The 26,052-nt window shown below is 37.6% G+C and overlaps 1 protein-coding gene and 1 long non-coding RNA gene across 5 annotated transcripts; one reads left to right on the top strand and one right to left on the bottom strand.

Moving 5' to 3' along the window:
- Nucleotides 1-952: 952 nt before the first annotated feature.
- Nucleotides 953-18,391, bottom strand: LOC134823039 (uncharacterized). Of its 4 annotated transcripts, XM_063834378.1 has the most exons (15): nucleotides 18,343-18,391; nucleotides 8,792-8,893; nucleotides 8,375-8,466; nucleotides 7,641-7,856; nucleotides 7,213-7,293; nucleotides 6,943-7,051; nucleotides 5,204-5,367; nucleotides 4,974-5,074; nucleotides 4,526-4,640; nucleotides 4,203-4,414; nucleotides 3,494-3,616; nucleotides 3,233-3,286; nucleotides 2,727-2,807; nucleotides 2,534-2,563; nucleotides 1,343-1,991 (listed from the first exon to the last, which is right to left on the bottom strand). In XM_063834378.1, exons 2-15 carry the CDS (start codon nucleotides 8,889-8,891, stop codon nucleotides 1,427-1,429), a joined length of 2,043 nt encoding a protein of 680 aa, XP_063690448.1. In that variant the 5' UTR covers nucleotides 8,892-8,893; nucleotides 18,343-18,391; the 3' UTR covers nucleotides 1,343-1,426. The 4 variants fall into 4 exon arrangements, with proteins under 4 accessions (XP_063690450.1, XP_063690449.1, XP_063690453.1 ...); XM_063834379.1 differs by lacking the exons at nucleotides 2,534-2,563; nucleotides 2,727-2,807 and having other exon boundaries at nucleotides 954-1,991; XM_063834380.1 differs by lacking the exons at nucleotides 2,534-2,563; nucleotides 2,727-2,807; nucleotides 3,233-3,286 and having other exon boundaries at nucleotides 953-1,991.
- A 3,360-nt stretch (nucleotides 18,392-21,751) lies between these two features.
- LOC134823048 (uncharacterized) lies at nucleotides 21,752-22,251 on the top strand. The gene is made up of 2 exons (XR_010161247.1): nucleotides 21,752-21,842; nucleotides 22,074-22,251. It is a non-coding gene; the product is annotated as an uncharacterized LOC134823048 (long non-coding RNA).
- The last annotated feature ends 3,801 nt before the right edge of the window (nucleotides 22,252-26,052 follow it).

The following is a 26,052-nucleotide window of genomic DNA, read 5'->3' as shown; positions in this document are numbered from 1 at the left end:
CCTAACCCTCTATAAATCTGATCCCAACCCTAACCCTAACCCAATCTTTAACAAAAACATATGCTAAAACCGTAACCCTAACGAGAAATTGGACTAACTTCCTTATACGGTCATATCACGTGATCGAGACAGTTTTCGCCAATATCTCGTCAGGAGAGTATTTTAACTCTATGTCATAGGGGGTGATTCGGAATCAGCGTCCCAAAATACATCCATTGAAGTTGGTTTCAACTGTCGGGGGCCCTTTTACATTTTAGAACAATCTCGAAGATCGACTGTAGAGTGATTTAGCACACTCGCACTGCATGCCCTAAGATTTCAGCATATGCTTTTGTTAGGGATCATGGGTTAGGGTTAGTTGTAGTGGTTAGGGTTGGTGCTGGGTGCAGACTGCAGAGTTGTAGCGCGATGCACTACTTAACTGGGCCGCGCCGCGCATCTTCTCGCAACCACATTGACATATGCATGACATATCGGCGAGATGCGAAGGATTGACATCGTGAATTTCAAGTGCAGAGGTCCAACTAAGGGGTTGTTCACATATTACGTTATCTCTTTTTGGACAATTTTTAACCCCACTACTACTAGCTCCGTAATCAGTTTTACACATAGCTATTGTGTCAAAATTACACTAGCGTAATCATTTGGAAACCCCTGTGCCCTGGCCTCCCCTCGGCTGATTACGTAATAACAATATGTGAACGACTTAATTGACGATGTCAATTCATGGCAGCTCGGCGCGGCACAGTAGCGCATCTCGCCGATCTAGCCAGTAACACTAACGCAGTAACGCATCGCGCTACAAGTGAACGACTCCTAAACAGTGATTGTATAATATATCAATATGAACGACCCCTGACACAACTATAAGTATATCCCCTTAAAATTTCCCGGGTTGGGCTTAGTGCCAGCGAAAGGTTATCATGTGGCCATGGAAAAATAAACACTCTTATGGTTGAATTTAAAAATTGAGATTCAATTTCGTATCGAAATCATAACTTAACAAATCACAAATATACTCAAATAAACATGTTACATGAGGATCGACTTAGATCCGTGTCAAACAAAACGGTATAACTGCAGCGAATAACAGATAGCCACTCAGTCTCAGGGTGAAAGCATATACTTTTAACAGTGTTAATCAGCATTATATATTCTTCGTAACAAGCTCTTGCACACCGATCATAATATTAAAGTATGTACATTCAATTTATTTCCTATATGATGCACGGTTTTAGATCGTTAGAAACACGGATAAAACCAAAATTATACGGTTATTCTTTAAAACAGGCACATGCACTAAAAGTAAAAGTTTAACATTCTCAAATCTGCATACATGGCTTAAAATTACAGTATTAAATTATAGTACACGCAAGTATCAGATAAAAAGTGAAAAAATAAACAGAGAAAGAAACTTTAAAAAGCGTCACAATCTTGAACTGGTAGAAAGACTTTGTGAAAGTGCGGGAGAGGTGGGCCCACTTGACCGAGGTACTGGCAGTTTTCTCTTAGCCGCCACCTTCTCCTCCGCACTTACAGTTAAATCCTTTAAGTTTCGTTGGGATCTAAGCGGTCGAGCTGGAAATGATTCGTCCAGAGTGGCGTACGATGGTCGGTCACATCGGGGAGTTGAGTGTTCTTGTGGGGTCACTGAAATGGGTCTAACTGAGCTGATCGTCCCACCGGCACCACAGGGCTGTATATCCGGACTATAGTCCAGTTTGGGAGCCTCTTCCTCGCTCTCAGCAGCTAACATTACCAGGATATCTGCCGGACTGCTAGGTCTCATCCCAACTGCCTCGCTGTTAGATATCACATTACTTTTCGTATCGAGCCGCAGACGGTGTGGGGACTCTGGTTCATTTCCGTTACACTCCTCCGCGATACTGTTCATGTAGATTTTGCTGTTGGTGTCGAGTCGGGCCCGGGGCTGACCCGGAACGTCTAGAGCGTTGGGGGGTGATGTTGGGCTCCGTTCTGGTTCTTTTAACCTGGGGAGTTGGGTTTTAGTTGCGTGCAGAACTAGATTAGTGCTTCACAGAGGCGGGGGAAAAGTCTGCTGAATTTAAATTGTTAAACTTAATACATCTGTTTTGATCAAACGGTTCAATTCAGATAAAAGTGAATTAATTATGAAACCGTATTAAAGACAAAATTATGAAGGCAGAATTCAGAATGTTGGTGAGGGCTGTCACAAGTGGGATTGAAGATGTGCTAATTTCAGTGAACAACAAGGGTTGATCCAAACAAAAAAGGGCAGGTGTCGGGATACAATTAAATGTATAATTTGATGCTGAATATGTTCGTTGATCTTTCAGTAAGTCGTACCATTATCCTTCTCAGCATCACTGACCATTTTGGTGTATTTCTACGAATCAGCAAAATAATGGATGGTCAGAGAAGTAACTTCTGATTCAGCGTTTTCTCAACATAACAAGATGATCAGCAAAATTAGAGAAATTTAGTCTACGTAAATGTATGACATTACGTAAATGTATGACATTACTTTAAAATTTTGTTTGGAAAATCTTACCATTTTTGACTGTCTAAAAATGTACTTTTCCTGATATGAGGATAAAACGAATATGAGGATAAAACCAACATTTAAATGGTTGTAACCAAAATAAAGTTCAAGGAAATTTCTCTTCCTCTATTTCTCGGAACTAAAGATACAAAGTTTTCTTTTTTCCTTCAAATCGAAGAGGGAGCACGCTGCTAAAAAGTACCTCTCTTTGAAGCCAGAAGTACCGGATGCCTGCTCCACGTCTTGCATATTCACAAGTCTAGGTCTCCATATAGAGAACCGCCTAAAGGAGGAGCGAAGTGGCTTACTGGCATGTACCATATTTGATCCCTCCACATTTCATCTCAGGACATTTCACACCCAAGGCCCCAAGTACCAACCCTAACTCCCTAATACTATAATCTCAAAAAGTAGGGGTGAAATGTAGAGGGACAATGTCCAGTTCACGACTCACGTTAACTAATAGATACAATTTAATTTAGTCTCTGCTAAAGCGTAGTTATACTACTGATCCCTATTACCAGATGATACATCTGAATATTAAAGAAACTGTCCGCCCGAATGTTGTAAAGGGTTTACTTAAATAAACACCACACTAAACATGAAGACAATATCGCCAATGAACATTGAACCAATTTTCGCATCACTCAAACTTTAAGAAAAAGAAAAATAAGAGAATAAAATGTATGTCACACCAGCTGCAGATACCTCATTTTAGGGGAATCACTGTCATCTTTTTTAGGACGTCCGAATATTGAAAACCTGAGCAGGTTGATGAAGGATGCGTGATTCACAACATATTTAGAAATCATTACATCACACTTACACATAAACAAATTGTTTAGTTTTATCAATATATTTCTCCGTATAATTATAAAAAGATGCTTTTCAACTTGCTGTTGTTCAATATGATCAAGTCACATGCCACACACACAAGAGGAAGTCACCCAAGAAGTCACACACAGGTACCTATGACTGGGAGACCGGTCCCGGGACGAGTTTATAACGCTCCCATCTAGATTGGACCGTGAACTGGAGGTGTTCAGGTTCCTCTGTACGTGAGAGAGGAGTCTGGTGCACCTTTCTAACAGCCTGCAATTATAGGACAACTCAAACGACATCTTTCTGGTTATTTTCTATTTACGGGGTTTATTTAGCAACATTTATAACATTCTCCACGGACAGTGTTATCTTTGGGGTCACATCTCATCGCTTTTATTTCATGTGCTAGCGATGATAAACGTGAAGAAGGTGGTGGTGTCAAGTGTAGACGTTGCGGACAATGTAAAAGTTGGGACATTCCGTCCAAGATATAGAATTAGGACTGTCGTTGTGTAACATCTACCATATATTTGAAACCGTTGCATTCTTGGTTTTAATTAGAGTTTGTCAGAATTTAGCGTGACCGCAATACTTGTGACTGCAAATGGTTCAATCTCTAAGTGTGAACTAACATGTATATTAGCTTTAGATGCTAAACGACAATTTCTGTACGGGTTACCACCTACATGGTGTTAACAAACGGCGAGGAAAAGCTTAAATATACAAGTAATTAACAACCTTTACTCTTTAATCCAATGTTATAATTTAACAAATTAATGATTGACCAAGGGTTTAACAAACATTCCAGAGGACACCTGCGAAATTGGAACATAACAAATAGTGACCAAGAACCAACCTCTTGGAGTATGTTCTACCGTGGATGATCTCTCCGTGCTTCCGGAGCCATAACAGAGGTCTGGTAGCGGTAACCGCGTGGAAGTAGGTAGGACAAGTCATCATGTAACAGAAAGGAATCAGGATACTACCCAGACACGTCCAGAAAGAAAGGAAGTCCATTCTTATCACCTCACTGGGTCCTTGTAGATTATCGGCTTCAACTGCTTCTCCCTGAGGGGTTCGGATTAGGATTGGTCGAGGTTTAATATACGAATGAGAGGATCTTATATTACATTAAAAAATAAAATGAGATGATAGCTTAAAGTTAAAATGATAACTAACATTGTTGACTTTTTTTCGATGAGCCAAGTCTTGACCTAGGAGAAAGAAAGAGCAGATCCACTTTGGTAACTGAGTAACAGAGAATACTAACACCATACACAAACTTGCCTTGTATCTGATGGAGCTTGTTTTAGCTATGTATCACTATAAACTTGATAAGCGTTGGGGCTTGATTTATATTATTAGTGATAGTCTCTAGCACGCTTATCAGAAGATTTAATTCATGAGCAGTTCAAATGCTACATGAGTAGAATTAGCGGCTTCATACTAGAGCACTTGACTGAAAAGCTGGAACTTTGGCAGTTGGCTCATGTTTTGTAAAAGCCATGATTTGGAATTATAACTGTATAACTGGAAATGTTTTTTGGAGTAACTTATTAACAATAACTCAAGAGTACAGCGACCATGTTCAGGACACTATTGCTTATCAAGCTGCTGCACTATAAACCTCTGTATAAAAGTTCTAGCGTTTTCTAGCTGGTCTTCCTCGCTCAGCTCCTCTTTCCTGTTTCCCTTCAACATACTTCGCTTTCTTAGGTACAATAACAGCTGAAATTTACTGAATCAACCATTTCAGCCATCACTCTTGATCAAGGACCCAAACTCCACAGTGATGTGGGTATGATTAAAATCAATCAATCAATCTTTGGTGGAAAAAGGAAACTTACTCTTACTTACCGTATACGAAATGGCGGCGTAAGCAACAGGTAAAATAAAGAAACAGAGCAGGTAGATATAGAGCTCCTTGTAGGTTGTAAAAGTGTATGCTGTAAAACAGTTGATAACAGGTTTAGGATCGTCGTGTCCCGTGACGTTACACTGTAGATACTTGTCGCTTATTCCTGAAGGCAGAAATGTTTAATTATGTAAAGAAATTATGTAATTACATAAATTAATTACGTATGTTAATTTTAATTACGTATGTTAAAATATAAAAATAAAAAAATAAAATATTAATCGATGCAATTTCGAATTGCACAGAAACTGGCTTACCACATGTAGTCATGTACACTATGTATAATTGGCAAAGAAACATTACGCTCGCGCTTTCTATTGTCAAAGATTAAACAAATCTGAGCCAGGTGTATTCATTACCAGGTTTGTCAGCTGCGAATAATTTGCTACATAGACCTTTAATTAAGCGAGAGTTCATGAAATATACTACTTGTTACTGTATTAGTATATGTATATTTGTGATGGCAACAAAATCAAATATACATATTATGGCACTAATGCCTATTCTGCTGTTAGGAGAGAAATCATTAAATCGATTTAATGATCGAATCTAAAAAGGCAATTTGAGCAGGTGCTTGTTTACTGGGCCGTACTCATCTTTATTATGAACATTATAATAGCCTCGGGTCCCCAGGTAAGTGCTTGTAGATTATCATTAGCTAAAATCATAGTGATATTTAAATACATTGACATTATAAAGTTTGTGAATAGGTAGAATACTATTCTAACGATAGCAATAAAATACATGTGGTTCTGCCAACCACCTCCTTTATAGAAACTTAATAGTCAACCCCACACAGTAGAAATGGAATGGCCTCTTAAAAAGATTTCGCAATATCGACCATGATGATTTTTGAGCTTTTAAGTTGTCAGAAAACAAAATGGTCAAACACAATCGGTTGAACACAACTTTAATTTTAAGTCGAAGCTGGAAAATGAAATCTACGTTACACAGAATTCAATTAATCAGCGATTATTAATGATTAGTGTCAACAACCAAAATCCAAGTCCCCCACCGTAATCAACCGTAATCATTTGGGAACCCCCTCCCCCCTCGGCTGATTACGTCAAGGTTGTTAAATACGTATTAGGAGGGAATACGTATTGGAATACGAATACGTATTAATCCTCGAAAATTGACGTTTTACGAAAAGGTGTGGCTTGAAGTTGAAATTGATCGCGGACGGTCTTTAAATTCTGAACATCAAAATCATTAAATATGTATTAATATGTAATTGATAATTTCGCAAAAAATGTTAGCTTATCGGATTATCCATGAAATTTGATTACAAATATAAGTTATCATGTATAACTGCACTCCTTTAATGCATGATCAATGATGAGGGTGGCGCGCAGCTGTAATTTTTAATTTTGACAAATCAGCGTATTACGGCGTATTATGGCGTATTCGTGGAGGTATTTAACAATCCGTAGAAATTACCGTATTACGGCGTATTACGACGTATTCTTTATTAGAACCGAATACGTCGTATTATTTCACGAAAATTTGACGTATTTAACAACCTTGGATTACGTAATATGTGAACGACCCCTAAATGTATTAGTTGTGGTAAATGTACCGGAAATTGTATTATCTGAGTTGTTGGTGTCAATGGGCGAGAATCCTCACCTTAGATTAAAAAATTGTTAAATAGAAATTTTAAAAATTTAAAAATTCTCACCTAAAGATCCTCCATCAGTTAAGAACCAGTCCTGGTCCCACATTAAAATCATGTGGGGGATAAGAGCTGTTACCCATAACGACATGGCTACCTTCTTCACAAGATACACCTGAGAAGATGGCATCTTTAGTTAAGAAATAATAGGGAAGATTTCTAGAGTAAACTGCAATTGTATTTGTTACTGTGCTGTCAACAGTTCGATTTTTAACCAAAAGTGTAGGTGAAAGATAGACCGAAAATGTTATTTAACTATGTTTAATGAGCTCTTACCTTTACGACTGATTTAAGATTTGTGAAGCGGTATATCAACATATCAAACACTATCATTAGTACGTGCATCATGTACAATACCTGAAATAGTTCCAAAATTATGTTCATAATTTTTACAGCTAACTTAAAGAGTACAGAAAATGCGACCAACTCAAATAATTTCAACTGTATCCCAACATCTCTTGATTTTATCATTTAAAATCCATTAAGAAACATTTACTTCAGATACTGGTGCAAGAATTTATAACAATTTTTGCACTAAATTCCAAAGCGATAAGTCGTGATCAAATGACCACATAAATTCAGAAGAAGAAAATTATAAGATTCAATATTCAGTATTAACGTATTTAGGTCCAATTCGAAATAAGGACCAAAGTGAAAGTGAATGTGAAAGTGAACGTAAAAGTGAACACTAAGGTATCTCTCACCTCGAAATAAGAAGTGCAGTAAGCAGTGAAAGTGCACCAATAGTTTCCAAGCCCCCAACCATCAGTGCGCAGCATTGTGTAGACTCCCATAGGATACACCAGGAAAGCAACCAAGAAGTGGTTGAAACTCAGGCTGACTGCGAACACAAACGTGAACTGGTCGATCTCCTTCCATCGCTCCACTATTGAGGCTAGCACTACTGACGCGTTGCTCACCTGGGATTAAAGAGGGTTCCCACTTTAGAAGTTATTTACGCAGTCACGTGACATATTCATGAGATGTTTCAGCTGCAAGGTTTACGTGTGTACGGTAGTTAACATCACACATATTACAGTAATTGTAGCTAAATAACAGGAGTGTGATGACAGTTCACAGTTTAACATTTGACACTCAGAACTCTGAATTACTTTACAATAAGTGTGTTAGTGTGTAGTACCCTGAATAGTAACAATAAGTGTGTAGTAATAGTAATAGTATGTCTTACAATAGCTGTAACTCTGTAAGTGTAATAGTAACATGTCTTACAATAGCTGTAACTCTGTAAGTGTAATAGTAAGATGTACTCTGTACTCTGTACTCTGTACTCTGTACTCTGTACTCTGTACTCTGTAAGTGTAATAGTAAGATGTACTCTGTACTCTGTACTCTGTACTCTGTACTCTGTACTCTGTACTCTGTACTCTGTACTCTGTACTCTGTACTCTGTAAGTGTAAATTATGTAAGATGGCTTACCATAGCAGTTAGTGACACAAGTAGATAGAGGATTACAAAACTTGCTGCGTGCCAGTCGTCCCGGTTACATATAAACGCCATGTTCAACAAATCTGAAATTATCAGCATAACAGCATAAGTACTACTGAACACAAAGTACTACTGAACACCGTACTACTGAACAAAAGTACTATTGAACACCAAGGGATACTGGTAACCGGATACCGATCATCTTAGGTTATCCGGTTTACGTTTTCCACATTTAGCGGTTACAAAAAGGTCCCAGTTGCCACATTTTTGCCCATTTTAGATTCACATCACCAACTCCATTTGTAAACCACTATGTGGAAATTACAGCTGTTACTTAGATATGTTATTAGTGAAAAATCACTAACAAATATGCATGTATTAACGTCTGGGCTACTGTTAATGACGAACCTGTATAATTGTAAACTTGGCATTTGAAGGCCCATGTAGCAGCTTCTTCTTTGGTCTGACATTCTTGTTTTTGCGCGTGCCACACGTGCTCGTTCTTCATCGCTGGAAAATCTTCTGTTATTTTAATGGAAACCGGTTAGTGGCCGAATGGGAATCGGTTAGTAGCTAATTTGCTGGATAGTTGATAGGAATTAGGAACTGACTTACATACTGTCTAGGTAGTGTATTGATAGCTAGCTAGTAGGATAACGTCTATAGAAGTACTCAAATAATCTGGATGGACGAAGGTAGATTATGAACTTAAATAAAAAAATTTAACAAACTATACTAAGATATCGATATGTACAATAAAACATAAATGCATAGTTTGGAAAGTTATTGTTTGAAAGAGCCTTACGAAACGTGGTAACACAAATAAGACATAAATTTATTGATATACAGCAATTACACGCGAAAATAGCAGAAAAATTAGAAACGGTCATTCCATGGTGCGGGGGAACTAGAGAGCAAAGGAAGGTTAACAATAAACGATCATTGTTCTCCAACGACCAACGGTAACTGAAATTGCACAATAATTCGTTTTGTGTGAGTAGGACAACACCCATATATCGCACTGTTAAAATTAGTTCACGAAGGTTATGAAAGAAAGGTACGTAAAGTTGTAAAGAAAGACATTTAATAATTCAGCCTTATTGTGTACTGGAGCATTCTCCTTGATTAAAAGAAATATATATAACTTAGACATTTTTTTAATTTCTCAACCCTACGCGCCAGAGAAAACAGGAGTGTTGTAAAACCATAGCTCGCAAATCAGTGAACAAAGATTAAATTAATTTTAATTAACTTTACCCAATTTACCTAATCGACAGTGTCCTATGTTGGTTATGACTAGTACTACTACTACTACTACTACTACTACTAGGTAAAATCCGTTACTAATTCAAAAACAACAGATGTGATCGGAGAATAGCGGCTGGCGACGAAAACTTGCTATGAATTTACTTGTGTACAATCTGTCGTATTGAGTACTACTGTTTTAAATGCAAAGCTAAGATAATTCCCCTTGGCTTATTGGCTGTTGCATCTATTGAAAAAAATAGAGCTGGTTTGTCATGATACAATAATACCTTGGCTGTTGAGTGCTACCCGTGATAATTCCCGACGCTTTAGCGGAGGGAACGCGGGGCACGAAACGAAGCCAAGGTATTATTTGTTATTATCTGATGTTATCTGATATATTTTCAACAGTAAAAATCAAAATCTGCGTTCCTAAACCGGAGTTTAAAGGTTCACTAACGAAATGTGTCTTCATCGGTCAATATTACATAAAAATTGGTATAGCTATAGAATATCCTCCAGCTCAGTAATACGCGAACATTCACTTCTTAGTTGGTAAGTAATTGTATAATAGCAGGAGAGAGAATCCACAATTAGAATCGCCCGAATGTGATTTTATTTAATAGTCTTTCAACCGACTTTTCAACAAACCTTTCAATCGACCAATGAAGACAAGTATATTATGTAAACACCTAATACTAGATATAAACCCGGATAATTCTAGCTTAAACACGAACTGTACTTTGATAGTACGAGTAACATAATTTTAGTATAGAAAAGTTGAACAAGTGAGTTAAAGGCGCTTTTTTCTACTGAAATCACGCAAATTCTAAGAAATATTAAACAATTAAAATAAAAACGAAGGCCTGCACAACACTCTCGACCATAGCTTGGGAAATTTCCAAAACACGTTAGTGTAGATACGCCAAAGTTCTGACTGTTTCAAGTTACAATAGATACGGCTTTGTCGTGCCTGTAGTAGTGATGATATTGCTGGGATGTGTTTAACATGTGGCTGAACTGTTGAAATTACTCAGCTGTTCAAATTAGTCAACTACCCTAGTTTTATCGTTTATCTGGCCTGGACCGGTTGTAATCAGGACTTATCACGTAATTTCAGGACTTTTGGAAATCTTGGAATTACCTTGGGAGAATCTTGAAGTCCTTCATATCAGATTTAAACAAATTTTCAACACTTTCAACACTTCAAACGCTTGAGGATATAACAATAATCTAAGGCTAAGGATGTGGAAAATGGAGATATCACTTATTATTTGCGTCGCTTCACTGTGAGAATACCTGTTTTAAAGTTAAACACAGCGACAAGTACCCGAAAACAAGTGACTAGAATCTCGAGTAGGTACGGAAACAATAAACATGGGACCCCAGTGACTACAACAGAGTGACTACAACAGAGTGACTACAACAGAGCTGAGACTACAGCAGTGACTTCAATAGGGATTACAACATTGACTACAACAGTAACTACAACAGTAACTACAACAGGGACTAACAAAACTAATAGCCAATACTGCGCGGAGCGGCCACTGATATCAGCTCCAAAACGCAATTATCTCATACAACTATACCGGTAATTTGTTAAACAAATGTGGAACAGAGAAACATAACACTTGTTAGTTGCGTGAGCCGTGAGGCCTGTTCAGCTAGGGGACAATGGCGACTACACGCTGGAATAAAGATAATATAACTCCTTCTCTTAATCCATCTCTCAATTCCCAGTAGCTTCACACTTCAGGTGTGAATATTGTGCCGGCAAATGTAGTGTTTCCAGAAACAAAAACTGCAACAAAGTACAAAGTAAACGTCACGGAGAGGTAATTCTGATAAGTGGGTGTTGAGGAACAGGTCTTCAGAATATCAGACTTGTGAGAGACTGCACAGCCGTCATTTAGAGACTGTATAGTTCACAGCCGTCAATTAGAGACTGTATAGTTCACAGCCGTCATTTAGATACTGCACAGCCGTCATTTCTAATGTCATGAGGCAGTTCACTCTGCTAACTACTGTAGGTTTACTTCTGATGCAATTCAACCTAACTATGAGGTTTCGCTGCAGACCAAAGCTTCAATACTACCTTTTCGAGAGGCCGAGACAACGGAAAGGATATCTTAATGTTAGCAAAATAAAAATTGTCAATTTCTCTTACAAACACTTGTCATCTTGTTTTAAACATTGTTTTGACATGGACAAATTTCAACATCATGCCAAATAAGCTTTTAAACTTTGTGAACGGCTGGCTCGGTTCAGGAAGGATCGACCTCCATTACTGTAAACCGTTCTGTAACTGTAAACCGTTCTGTGAACCGTTCTGTCTCGAATCAGTCGAATGGTGGGACGTGTTGATAAACTGTCCTATTCATAAATACGAGGTTCTTGATCTTGTGAGATGTGAGATGTCCATTATTTGTGTCACGCTTGAATAAGTTATTTAATGAAGCGTTACTTTAATTTAGTGATAAGCTTCAAAGAGTTTGGGAGTTTACGAAACTAAACTGATGTTAGGAGAACTCACCCGAGAAGGAGTTCGTTTTATTCTCACACTAATTGGGCAGGAAGAAGTCAAGATTAAAATATTCGCAATTATACTTTCTTTGTATTATGCAAGTCTCCAATATTACATGGGGGGTTTCAACAAGAGAACGTAAACAAAAGCAAAATAATCGGTGAAGAATAATTCGCACGCCACAACAGTTAAAGCATCTCATGATTAATTATCTCACCGTCTGACATTATTTTCTCCATAACTGGCCGTAAGTATTATTTTAAACTTTCCAACCTAGCTGAATTTGGGATTTCCTAGTAATGTCTAAGTGTTGTGAGCTACCGTACCAACTTTCGTCAGTACTTGCCACATAGCACAAATTGATCTTTCTTTGATCTTTTAAGTCGCCCTAAGCTTTTGACCTGTTAATTTCACTGAAGCTTCGTTCCAGGGAAAGCCTGAGAAATCCTCCCAACGATTTATACCAGCTACAACTCTACAAGTACACTGAAGGAAACAGTCCTGAAACGAGCGCTAACAATCACAGATAAGAAAACTGAGCACACTTCACTTACTAGTGTGTCCTGAAACGAGCGCTAACAATCACAGAGAAGCAAACTGAGCACACTTCACTTACTAGTGTGTCCTGAAACGAGCGCTAACAATCACAGAGAAGCAAACTGAGCACACTTCACTTACTAGTGTGTCCTGAAACGAGCGCTAACAATCACAGAGAAGCAAACTGAGCACACTTCACCTACCAGTGTGTCCTGAAACGAGCGCTAACAATCACAGAGAAGCAAACTGAGCACACTTGCTTCACTTACTAGTGTGTCCTGAAACGAGCGCTAACAATCACAGAGAAGCAAACTGAGCACACTTGCTTCACTTACTAGTGTGTCCTGAAACGAGCGCTAACAATCACAGAGAAGCAAACTGAGCACACTTCACTTACTAGTGTGTCCTGAAACGAGCGCTAACAATCACAGAGAAGCAAACTGAGCACACTTGCTTCACTTACTAGTGTGTCCTGAAACGAGCGCTAACAATCACAGAGAAGCAAACTGAGCACACTTCACTTACTAGTGTGTCCTGAAACGAGCGCTAACAATCACAGAGAAGCAAACTGAGCACACTTCACTTACTAGTGTGTCCTGAAACGAGCGCTAACAATCACAGAGAAGCAAACTGAGCACACTTCACCTACCAGTGTGTCCTGAAACGAGCGCTAACAATCACAGAGAAGCAAACTGAGCACACTTGCTTCACTTACTAGTGTGTCCTGAAACGAGCGCTAACAATCACAGAGAAGCAAACTGAGCACACTTGCTTCACTTACTAGTGTGTCCTGAAACGAGCGCTAACAATCACAGAGAAGCAAACTGAGCACACTTGCTTCACTTACTAGTGTGTCCTGAAACGAGCGCTAACAATCACAGAGAAGCAAACTGAGCACACTTCACTTACTAGTGTGTCCTGAAACGAGCGCTAACAATCACAGAGAAGCAAACTGAGCACACTTGCTTCACTTACTAGTGTGTCCTGAAACGAGCGCTAACAATCACAGAGAAGCAAACTGAGTACACTTCACTTACTAGTGTGTCCTGAAACGAGCGCTAACAATCACAGAGAAGCAAATTGAGCACACTTGCTTCACTTACTAGTGTGTAAACGAGTGGACATCACGTACAAAAAGCAAAGGAAAGTAGAAAAAAGAGTTGTTTACGGAGTTACGGTGATGCTTACTAATTCGGAGCCGAAAGTCACAATCATTAAAATACAGTGTTTTGAACAGGTGTTATTATAAAATTAAATATGTTGACAACAACAACAAATATGCAGCCAAATATTTCTGGAAAATTCAGACCCAAATAATTAAACATAAATGCAGCCTACTACATCTAACTAATAATCCCAGAATGTGTGTCTGTCTGTCTGTTTGTAATTTCCGAGCGGCTTAATCAAGAAAACGGTAAGAGTTGCGGGACTGATTTTTTCGGTAAAGTGCCGACAAAACTCTGACGAAGTTAAATGATAAAGGTTTTTTAAATCGGTCATTGGTAAGTGGTTTAATTGATGGTTTTGTACCACAAATGTTACATAAAATAGCTTGAGCAGAACAGTAAGAGTTACGGGGCTCGCATATGTAGCATAATTAGTGTAATTGAGTTACCCGGGTAAGATTCGCTGTCTATACTATAATCTCATTAGGGGAGGGGGCACTGTTTGGACTGCAGAGAGAGAGTTCATACTTTCATACGACAATGTTATGCGTGTTCACAAATATGATAGGCGGGTGTGGTGTTAAGGGTTAATTTCTATTGATTATTGTTTAAGATACTATTACTATTGTTTAAGATACCATTGGATACGTGAGGGCACTCAGAATAGAATTGCTCACCTAATGCGGGTTTTGACTCAGCAGGTAAATGCTCCTACCCTTTTTAACTGCGGCAGTGAAATCCCGGCCGAAGGCCGGGTTACACTAGTATATAATAATGTGGCATGGGCGCCAGGTGTTTTACTTTTCAGTAAAAGGAGGCAATAATTAAACAACTTGCTCACTCCTAGTTATAACTCCTAGTTATAGAAGCACGGAGTTTTACTGCAGTCCTAACAGAGCACCAGAGAACTGATCTACGGGATATTTGAATATTACTTTATTTGGGCTGGTATTAAACCGTTTAAACAGGCTGTAAGCTGCAGTCTCATGTTGTGGTGATACGTCTACACTTTGTGGTTGAGCTGATCTACCTTGAACCACAATGACAAAGATAGATAGGTAGTAACATCTCGGTTCTCATCTACTACCTACAACTAGTGCCACCATACTCCCTATATAATAAGATCATTTGTATAATCTAGGTGTGAAAGTTACTCTTAACAGAGTATTAGATAGGACGGTTAAGATATTACAGTTAGGAATAATACTATTGATTAACGATACTTGGTATTTAAACAGCTTTAATGTGAAGAGTATGGAAAACACGTGGAAATGTCGAATCATCCAACTTTTATAGTTGGTTCGTCCAGAAAATGATCCGAATGAAAGAGGAGTTTTCTATGACAAGGAGTCCCACCCCATTTATCCATCAGTTTTGGATTACTGGACAAACTAAAAGCGTGAGAATAAGTTCGACGGTGGATCCGATCGAATTTTCGACTAGTACAACTACATTACAAGAGATTAGATAGAATGAATTAAAAACGTATACCGCTATATTGTTATGTGGTATACTGAACTTCTAAAAAAGGAATATTAAAAACAAATCTTAAATCTTAATGATCTCTAAGAATAAACTGTAAGTAAAAACTTAAACAATGTAATATGTTGGATAGGCAGTACAACACCACAAACTTAAACAAAACTGTAACTTCAGCCAATATCTGCCGTGATAATCGAAATTACGAAGATAATACAGATCGAGCTGCACTTTGTCCAAATGATTTGAAACCAAGTATGCACAGCAATCTGAAGACAATGAAGAGATGTGTGAGAGAATGAACCTTTGTGTGGTTGTGCATTACAACACACTGACTATACAATAGTGAACTAATGCGGCCTGTTTTACAGCAATAATTTCTGGATATATGCGAGATATAATACGGATAGTTTATCGTATTTTGTATCACGAGACAAAATTCGTGGCAACTGATTTTAGATTAATGGGGATCATTGTTTTATTTAAATTATACTTATAATAGCCAACAGTTACTATTATATCCAGACAGAAAACCTATTACAATGCCAGTATTGAGCTAAACGTATGACAATAAGCCTTCGTTCTGCACCGATATGCTCGTCTGTAACGGTAATTAGACCTATACTATAGCACCATTGTCAGAGTTTCGTAGGAGAAAACTGAGTATCAACATGTCTTTGTTTTAGAAACAGTAACGAGTAAATACGCTGCTCATTATAAAACTTCATACATAACAACAAAATGAAACATTATAATAACAACAAAAATAACAATAACAACCAAAGATTTTTTTAATGTTTCCATTTTTTATTCCACGGGTTACCGAAACTTAAATCAGCGAATATTTTCAACATAATACACATTCCAAGTTACGACACTTTAGTGCTGGATATTCCAGAAAACAGACGTCTTACAATTAAATCTAGATTAATGTATACAATGGTACATGCATGGTGTATATGCAACTAATGATTTCCTGTCTAGATTATAAAGACGAAATTTGTACGTGATATTTTTACGTGGTGTAGGATACTCACGTGAAAGATATTATTTCGACAGATTTAACATGTAAATTCCCCTAAAAGCCTAAATATCCGCAGCCTCTTCCGATCAGTAGCGCATTTAAATGAGACCATAATTAAAAGAGAGACCATAATTAAAAGATAGACCAAGTATTTCAAGCAATTCATCTCAAAGATATGACAAAGAACGAATGCGGTGCAAGCAGACTAAGTGCAACTCACGAGAAAAGATAATTAATCACCTGTTGAGCATGATGAATGTCGAAACTTGTACTTTACAAATATGTGTGTTGTTGGAGCGGATATGTAAAGATGCCGGTCACGGTTGTAGATAAAAACTATTCGTTTAGCTAATCAAGGGGTAAACCCTTGTTTTAGGGTGCCGCACTGTATTAATATTTGCAGAAAACGTTGTTACTTATCCAGGTTTAACTAGATTTGTGAGGAATTGTTCTTGTGAGGCATAGCAGGCAGGCGTTAGTTGAGCAAATAAAAGAAATAGTCAACCAAAAGTCAAGGTTCTGAGGATAGTACAACTTAATCACCAATGTCTAGTGATATTCTGCGATACCCATTGTAATACCACGCCACGGGTAGATCGGGAACAGTTTCTTTAACACAACTAATAATGGACAATACGAGACGAGCCTTGTCTCGTCCGCCCTTATGAGCACCAGTTGTTATATCCACAAAGCCATACCTGATCTATACCATATACACTACTGCTATACAGTAGAATTGTAGGAGTCATAAGATTTTATCCAATTTCACGAAAGTTAAAACACATTCAAGTGCAACGTGCAGTTTTTCATCTAGAAGTGACACAAACTCTTAATATTATGGGACTAGGGTGTGCACTGGTTAGGTATTTGAGACGCTTGACATTTTATTTGAGAGGCTATAGATACTGAAGAACCAGATCATGTTAACATCTCCATTTAAATGAGTTTTTTCTATGACTTATTGTAATACTGAGTATAACAAACGGATCTTAATTATTAAGACTAAGAAAGGAACACAAATAGGATTTATAGCACTAAATCCCAAACTACAAACGCAAGTTATGACTTAGCTTTAAGTATCATTTCACACAATAAACATATATTGACGGAACAGAGATATAGAATTGTGCGGAGTCTTGCAGGCCACAGTTATTAAACATCCTCAATATCTGTTACTGAACAGACGTGGGACCAGAGGGAATACGTATAATTAGCTAGACTTCACTTGCAAGTGATCAGTATTCATGGAATTATTCATTTCGTGTACATTTTTTTTAATCAAGACACTTATTTTACTTCGGAGTATTCCAACAGCCACATTTTCACACAAGTGCAACCAGCCAATTACAGGAAGCCAAAGGATTTGCTTTTGGCCAGTGACGGTTAAGGTAGTGTGTACCATACTTTCTTCGCCCGAGACTTTGCTGCAATGTGCAGCTCCTCATTTAACCCTCACACTCGATTTCTCGAGTATTCGGCTGAGTAGACCGAAGGGCTGCATAGACCATTTAGGATCCTTAGCTGAACGTCAACGACGCTCACCCCACGACCAGACAGACAGTGGGATTCGAACTCGCAACCTCACGATTGCAAAGCTGGCGTTCTAACCAACTGCGCTACCTGGCCGTAAATGTATTCATTATGCTGAATTCATCTGTTCATGTCAACGAAATGTTGCCCATAATTACAGGCGATAGCGTGACTGCTTGAGATATATGCTCTTTTACCCCGCTTTCATTATCAAAATTGATTTCGTTAATTAACAAATCTAAATCTGAATGTAAACAATAAAACGAATACCTCAAACTAAAACCTCAAGCTAAACGGGCAAATTGTCAATTGTGAGGCAGATTTCAAGCATAAGACGCGTAATATGCGAGGTTTGTCTGGTGAGACTGCTCTAGTGCCGACCTTACCCGACTTGTACTTGTAAGGTGTTCCATTAGGTGGCCTTTATGCATTATGGCAGTCCAACTTTTCCTACCTTTTCCACGAGTCTGGTATCATAAGGCCATATTTTGCCACTTTTTGCCACTTTCGTTGTATAAGTCGAATGTGTTCCAGCACGTTTAGCACGCTCGCTCTCTCACCGCACCTAGCTAGTGTTATAATCAAATACAGTAAAATCCCGATTTACCGCGCCCCGATTTACCGCAAACCCCGATTTACCGCAAACCCCGATTTACCGCGGCCATTTCCTTCCCCAAACTCCGCGGTATATCGGGGTTTCACTGTAGTAAGATCGCCCCTTAATACTTTAATAGATGTATCAAGTACAATTATTGTTACAATTACAACCAGAGGGCTAGAATAATTATGTATACAATCTCAACCATCTTTATGCTTTAGAATAAGTCAACCATGGAGCATCATAGAGAGAGGTCAGTCTATTTTTACACTAGTCCTAGTTAGCCTGTTTAATGTTTATTTACCCAGGCACAAGTTGTACCTCATTGCATCGTATTTTACTCATTAGTATGGACACACAAATTTGCCCAAAACATCGATTTACCGAAATAACGACCTTTCAGAAGATTTTTGACGTTTTTGAGTTCCATTATGTGACCTTTACCGCAGCAATGTCCAGCAACGTCCACATTTTGCCACTTTCGTTGTGTAAGTCAAATATCTTTAGTTACGAACACCGTTGAAGGTTACGGATTAATCAAGAGTGTTTATCTTATCAAGTGATGGTCAAATATGGAGAAAAAACAGGAAGGATTCAATGATAACCAAGAGGGCTCGAGAAAATCTAAAAGTCTAAAGATAAGAGAGGGTACATAGCCGGACAAAAAAGAAATAGGTTTAACAACAACAAAAAAAAGTTTGACAAAAAAGAAATAAGTTTAACATGTTCTCTAAAAGGCTCTGACAGACAATTGAAAACCCTAGCCCTGACCCCAACCCTAACTCAATCCTTAACTCAGGCATCTGCTTAAACCCTAACCATGACGAAAAATGTCACCTACCTTAAGAACGACAAATTTAGTCTACCATAAATTTAGTCAAAATTTTGCCTAACATTTTTGTAAACCAAATTTATTGAGACTAAATTTTTCGGAGACTAATTTAAAAGCAGACCAAAATTTCAGTATAGCTTATATGACAGGTATTATTGAGCTTACATTTTTTATAATTAATATAATGACATCACCGTTCCTACTGCTGAACTACTTTGACTATTACACGTGTAATCCACTGCTTTTATGCTTTCACACTCTCTTATTTCCTTTTTTAAGCATTTTATTTTATAAATTATTTGTAAGTACAAAGTATGACTTTATGTGCGAAACCAAAAAAAATTAGCTAGAAATAATGGAAAAATCGAATAAATGGAACGGGAAATAGTCTCGAAAGGTCGAAAAAGTGACTAAAATTGTTGTAGACTAAAAATTTGCAAAATTTGTGACTAAATGTGGATCCGGATCATGTAAGACCCAATTTAGCTCAAGTGAACCATAACAGACCCCTATTAAGGGGGCCGGGGGGGGGGGGGGTCTTCATCAAAATTCTCTCGAAATCGACTTTATAGTTGTTTCTGATAGAGGGGAGTAATATCTATCAGCTGCTTTTAGTCCCATGGAAAAATATTGTTCCTAGCCGAAATTATCGCCGGTCTAAGGTCAGCGCTTATGTGTAATTGTATTGCGCGAGCGATTTTCAATCGCAAATTCTGAAAATCGAGTCTAAAAATCTATCTTCTCCCACATTTTTTGAGCAATCACCCTGAAACTTTCAGGATATGTTCTAGGGACCATTTAGAAGAGATAGATCATACAAAATTTTGAGATAGGCCTTTAAACATTTTTTATTCAATTTTGAAAATCTTGGACCTCAAAAAATCGTAAAAAAACGAGGTCCAAGATTTTCAAAATTGAATAAAAACAAGAAATGCGGCCGCTTTTCTTTTGTGGATGGCCGCTCAATTTCCCGTTCCGTGATGGCGTATTTATCATATTCCATACAACCTGGGGACGGCCCAGTCTTAACTGTTTATATAAACATGCAAATATGGCGAAGTGACATGCCGACTGCCGAGCGCCGCCCAGTTAATATAATTCTATATTGAATTTGAAAATCGTGTATATTTCTATGTAACCATATGTTTATTGTTTATGCAACCTGACACGGATCTGTGCAAAATAGTAATACTAACTCAAAATAATAATAATATGCTATCAATTAGTGCCTAGTGGGATACGTACATGATGAAATTAATAATGTACTTGGTTGGTTCAGCGCCGCGCGCCAACAATTATATAATTCAGATTATCACGCAAAATAACTTTGCGCAGGTAGTCACGTGGGCGATAACAGTGCTCGCAGGCACGTACGCACGCACGCACGCACGCTCGCAGGCACGGTCGCAAAGCTACCATATATAAAAAAAAACCTCGATCGCTAACCCTTGTCCTTGACTCTTTTGTGCCTTCGGCACGAGTCATGGATCGGGAAAAAATTTTAAAGGCCTATCTCAAAATTTTGTATGATCAGTCTCTTCTAAATGGTCCCTAGAACATATCCTGAAAGTTTCAGGGTGATTGCTCAAAAAATGTGGGAGAAGATAGATTTTTAGACTCGATTTTCAGAATTTGCGATTGAAAATCGCTCGCGCAATACAATTACACATAAGCGCTGACCTTAGACCGGCGATAATTTCGGCTAGGAACAATATTTTTCCATGGGACCAAAAGCAGCTGATAGATATTACTCCCCTCTATTAGAAACAACTATAAAGTCGATTTCGAGATAATTTTGATGAAGACCCCCCCTCCCCCGGCCCTCTTAAGCTGTCTTTGATGAGGGTCATGATTAACGAATAACAAATTACAGTCTCGCTGCTTTAATGTGTGAGGTGCAGACTGGACGAACTAATCATACTGTTAACATGTTAATAATTTTGAAAGTGGGTGGTAAGTACTACATGGTTTAGACGCTCTATTGTTCATGTTTAAAACCAACTTCAATGTGTTTTGTCGTTTATCATTATATAAATTATCTCAGACGATCCATGTTGGCCGACATCTTTTTCACTAAACCACATCTTCATTACAGCTGGTGCCCAATTAAATATTATAGTTGTTAAAGTATTCAGTAATTTCTAGTTTGATTGCTATACATGTATGCGAAAGGTACCGGCTAATTAATATTAGTTTCAAACAGTTGAGACATTTTTGGTAGTTTCTTCTTTTTCGGTTCATGTAATTGAAGCACTACACATATCTATTAGATGTGTGTACTATAATGTGGATAATTATCATCTACAATCTCTCCATTCTAGCAGAAACCCACGAAGGAAATATGTTTAAAATAGTCTCTCTACTAAGCCTTATCCTGCTGGCAACCACTTTGCCTGTAAAGAAACGAGAAGTTGGGGAATGTGACTATGAAGGTATGTTTTACCTCCCGGGGGACATTTGGTGTGATCCTCTACGTTGTGGCTTCTGTCGGTGTGATGACAATGATGTTTCGTGCGACAACACGGTGAGTTTACACTTGTTGTTTATTCATTTTGTTTTTAATATCTGATATTGAATGTGTATTCATATATATTGGTAACATCATTTTATTCTACTCCAAAATAAGATAAATATTTAACCAAAGTTCGGTGATCGATCCTCGAAGTCTGGCTTGAATCGCGATCGTTTTACTATCTGTTTGAATTGAAATGCAAATATTACTAAAGATAATTTTATAAAAATTTCTCTCTTTCAGTCATGTGACCTGCTAACAGGAGAAGAATTTTGCACGGATAGAAAAAGTCAAATCTCTACAATTCTATGAACACGTCCAATACTTTGATAACAAAAACTGTTTAAAGATTTTTGTAATTCTAGATTCTAAAAGCAGTATTTTCAAAAAGTATTTCATGAATTTTGATGAAGACAGCGTATTTTTCAGTGTTTCATTCGTCTTTTATTTTAATGAGGAACCCTGACTTGAGTATAATCTCGTAAATAACAAGAAATATCAAACTTTCAGACACTATGTCATAAATTGGTAGCTCTAAATATTCAATGAGAGTTTGATTAAACTGCCAAACCAAGTAACTAACTAAGTATTCGTTATTAATACTACGTAGCTATGGTGATAAAGTATATGTTTCTAGTGGTATTTATTAAATGGCACTAATTGCTGAGACTGTCTGGTCACTGCTAACACTAGTTTACAAGTGCAGGGTTGGGGGAAGAGGGTGCAGGTGGGGGAATTTACCAGATACAGGTATATATTATATATATATACTATGTATATGTATATCAACTAAATGGGTGAGATACTAATCCCATCAAAGTTTTGGCTTGTGGCGGGTAGCTTGTATACTGTATTTCTAAGTATGTATGTACATTGTACATGCAGTTTACAAAACAACTATTCGTGTAATCAACACATGCAATATAACGCATACATGCTAGTAAAGACCTGATAATTTCTAGATTTAGTGAATAGCTTAATGAAATGTATATACACTACACTTAACAATGTATATACACTACACTTAACAATGTATATACACTACACTTAACAGTTAGCAATGGCCGGGATTCACCAACGGAGTGATCAGGTAGTACTCCAGTAGCAGAGTGTAGTTTAGTGTAGGTTAGTGCAGTTGAGTGTAGTTGAGTGTAGTTGAGTGTAACAGAGTGTAGTTGAGTGTAGCAGAGAGCAGTTGAGTGAAACAGAGTGTAGTTGAGTGTAGCAGAGTGTAGTTGAGTGTAGCAGAGTGTAGCAGAGTGCAGTTGAGTGTAGCAGAGTGTAGTTGAGTGTAGCAGAGTGCAGTTGAGTGAAACAGAGTGTAGTTGAGTGTAGCAGAGTGTAGTTGAGTGTAGCAGAGTGTAGTTGAGTGTAGCAGAGTGTAGTTGAGTGTAGCAGAGTGTAGTTGAGTGTAGCAGAGTGTAGTTGAGTGTAGCAGAGTGTAGTTGAGTGTAGCAGAGTGTAGTTGAGTGTAGCAGAGTGTAGTTGAGTGTAGCAGAGTGTAGTTGAGTGTAACAGAGTGTAGCAGAGTGCAGTTGAGTGTAGCAGAGTGCAGTTGAGTGAAACAGAGTGTAGTTGAGTGTAGCAGAGTGTAGTTGAGTGTAGCAGAGTGTAGTTGAGTGTAGCAGAGTGTAGTTGAGTGTAGTTGAGTGTAGTTGAGTGTAGCAGAGTGTAGTTGAGTGTAGCAGAGTGTAGTTGAGTGTAGCAGAGTGTAGTTGAGTGTAGCAGAGTGTAGTTGAGTGTAGTTGAGTGTAGCAGAGTGTAGTTGAGTGTAGCAGAGTGTAGTTGAGTGTGCACTTCAATGTCCACAATTTTTGACCACACAAGATCTTTCATTAGGTCATCCCAAAGAAGAAAATAATAAAGTCACGTATAAGAAGTTTCATTAGTTGATTCATATAGCAGTGTTGTATGATTTTCAAGGAGGTGCTATCCACACAATGGTGTCAAACTCTATATAATATACCTCAAATTAAACTACTTGCGAAGAAAAAATTGTTTTCTCAAGCAGAACTTAATTAATACAGATAAAATAGAAGTTATAGGTTATTTATTACCCTATTAGTATTAGGTACCATCATAGATGCAAGATATTTAGAAGTTTAATAGTCAGGTGATTATCTATCAGACGCATTTATCTAAGTATGGAGTGCTTTAAAATTTAACATATTTACCAGATACCAGATGAACGTTTCAACAAATAATGCAGTTGTTTTTTTTTTTCATTACAAACTGAATTAAATTTTTCACCGCGGTTACCTGTAAAGAAAATGCATCAAACTTCAGAGCAAAATGAGACAAAGAAGTCTAGTTGGAGCTGGTGGACTTATGAGAGTGGACATTCTGTTATTACAACTATGTTTAGTGTTTGGATCACACTACAATGTAGACCCGTACAGAAGGGGTATCCTAAGAACATTCCTGATCTTTTGGCAGTATGAGCATAAAATTGATATGAACAATGAAAATGCAAATCATACTAAATCACTACCAAGTAGTTATGTAATTACCACACGTGGAGAAGACTGCCTGGATTACAAAGTTATAACAATATCACACACTGATGACGGACAAAGGAGATGTGACCACCACGAGCAGGCTGAATCACTTGGTAAGATCTCGTATTTGCAAGCAGCCATTAACAGAGAGGACATGTTTTTATGATTTTAACACTGCTATGTAACAAATGATTTGAGGAAATGAATATTTTGTGCATTGAAACGTGAGGCTTCGTTCAATTAAATATCAGAGCTCTTCTTACGAAGAAAATTTTCTGAATTATCGTCTTCAAGAACGTAATTTTTAACAACAGCAAGCGCAAACAGGTTCTGAGTATAAAATGTTACGGCGAATGTTGGAAAAAAATAAATATTTCCAATTCTAATCAAGTGATTCTCATCATATCATAGACATCCTCTAAATGGTGTTGTTTTGATGATGCATTCCTTAGTGTTGACGTGTTTGAGTGATATTATATGTATATTCATATGGTGCCGTTTTGAACGATAATATCAATTTACTGGGACTAATACAAATTAGATGAACTTAACAATAGTTAATAACCTTTATGATCAAGATTTATTAACGTGGTATTTATATATCTAACACAATTCTACCAGAACAATATTATGCATAAATACTGCAGTGGTAAAGAAAATAAATATCATATTATACAGATTAAGAATCGAAGAAGCTCTATTGTTCGATTCTACCGCAGCAAAATTCTGATAGTATTAATAAAAGTTGGCCAACTCTAGCACAGACCACAGAGTAAAGTGCTAATAGGCATGTTTAGTAGCGACTCCCTTGCAAACAAATATCTACCAGACATGGCAACACACAGATTCCGATAAACAAAGTATGAAATCGATAGAGCGTCACAAACTTAGCTATAATTGTGGGTTTATGTTTCAGGACGCCCGTCCTATGTTAACAAAACATTCTCTAAATTAACAGCTATAATGTTACCATCATCATTTTGAAATCAACAGCTAGAAAACCAAAGATGTTAAAAGAATTCACGTAAAGTTCATGTAAAATAGTCAGCAGTACAGGACAACCAAGACGACAAAACGTGCGCACAAAGTTGATGTTATAGAATAATCAATGCGAGCACCAGTGTACTGTGTACCACATGCAAAACTGTGCTGTTACCTCCCCAGTCCACTCATTAATAATGATAATAACCTAGTGTAGTTCAGACCAACCCACATCAGAGACAAATATTTAACCGGGAGGTGAGGTGTTTAACTGTTTATCAGTTTAATTGTGGAGGAGTAAGATCGTGCCGAAATGTGGAACCTCATGGATAATGTATATATTGTATAGTTGTAAAGTTTATTGTTTTTAGTCTTTGTTGGTACCTCTCGCTGTAACTTTTGATGGGTACAGTGTTATAATTATTATGGTACAGGTTGAGGAAGAATGTGAATAAAAAACAGCAATGACTTGCGAAATATTACAATGTTAATGGACATTGAAGCCAGAAAATTTTGAAAGTTAACGACGGAAATTCGCACAATCGCTGTGAACTACCAAGGGTTATACAAGGCAGACTCGTTCAAAAATATCTCGACAACGTTAGCACAGTAATCAAGATCCGAGAAACATCTAATTACCAAGTTTGTATAATGTCATCTTCTGATATTACTCAATCTATTTTACTATTCATAAGTATTTAGGCGCAAAATACAACATTAAATTAAAACGTTTACTCTCAAAC

The sequence above is a fragment of the Bolinopsis microptera genome, chromosome 11, assembly GCF_026151205.1.
Source record: "Bolinopsis microptera isolate Bmic1 chromosome 11, MBARI_Bmic_1.0, whole genome shotgun sequence".
In the NCBI taxonomy this organism is placed as follows: Eukaryota; Metazoa; Ctenophora; class Tentaculata; order Lobata; family Bolinopsidae; genus Bolinopsis; species Bolinopsis microptera.
Note: the sequence above shows the minus strand (reverse complement) of the source record. Positions and strands in the feature narration are given on the sequence as shown.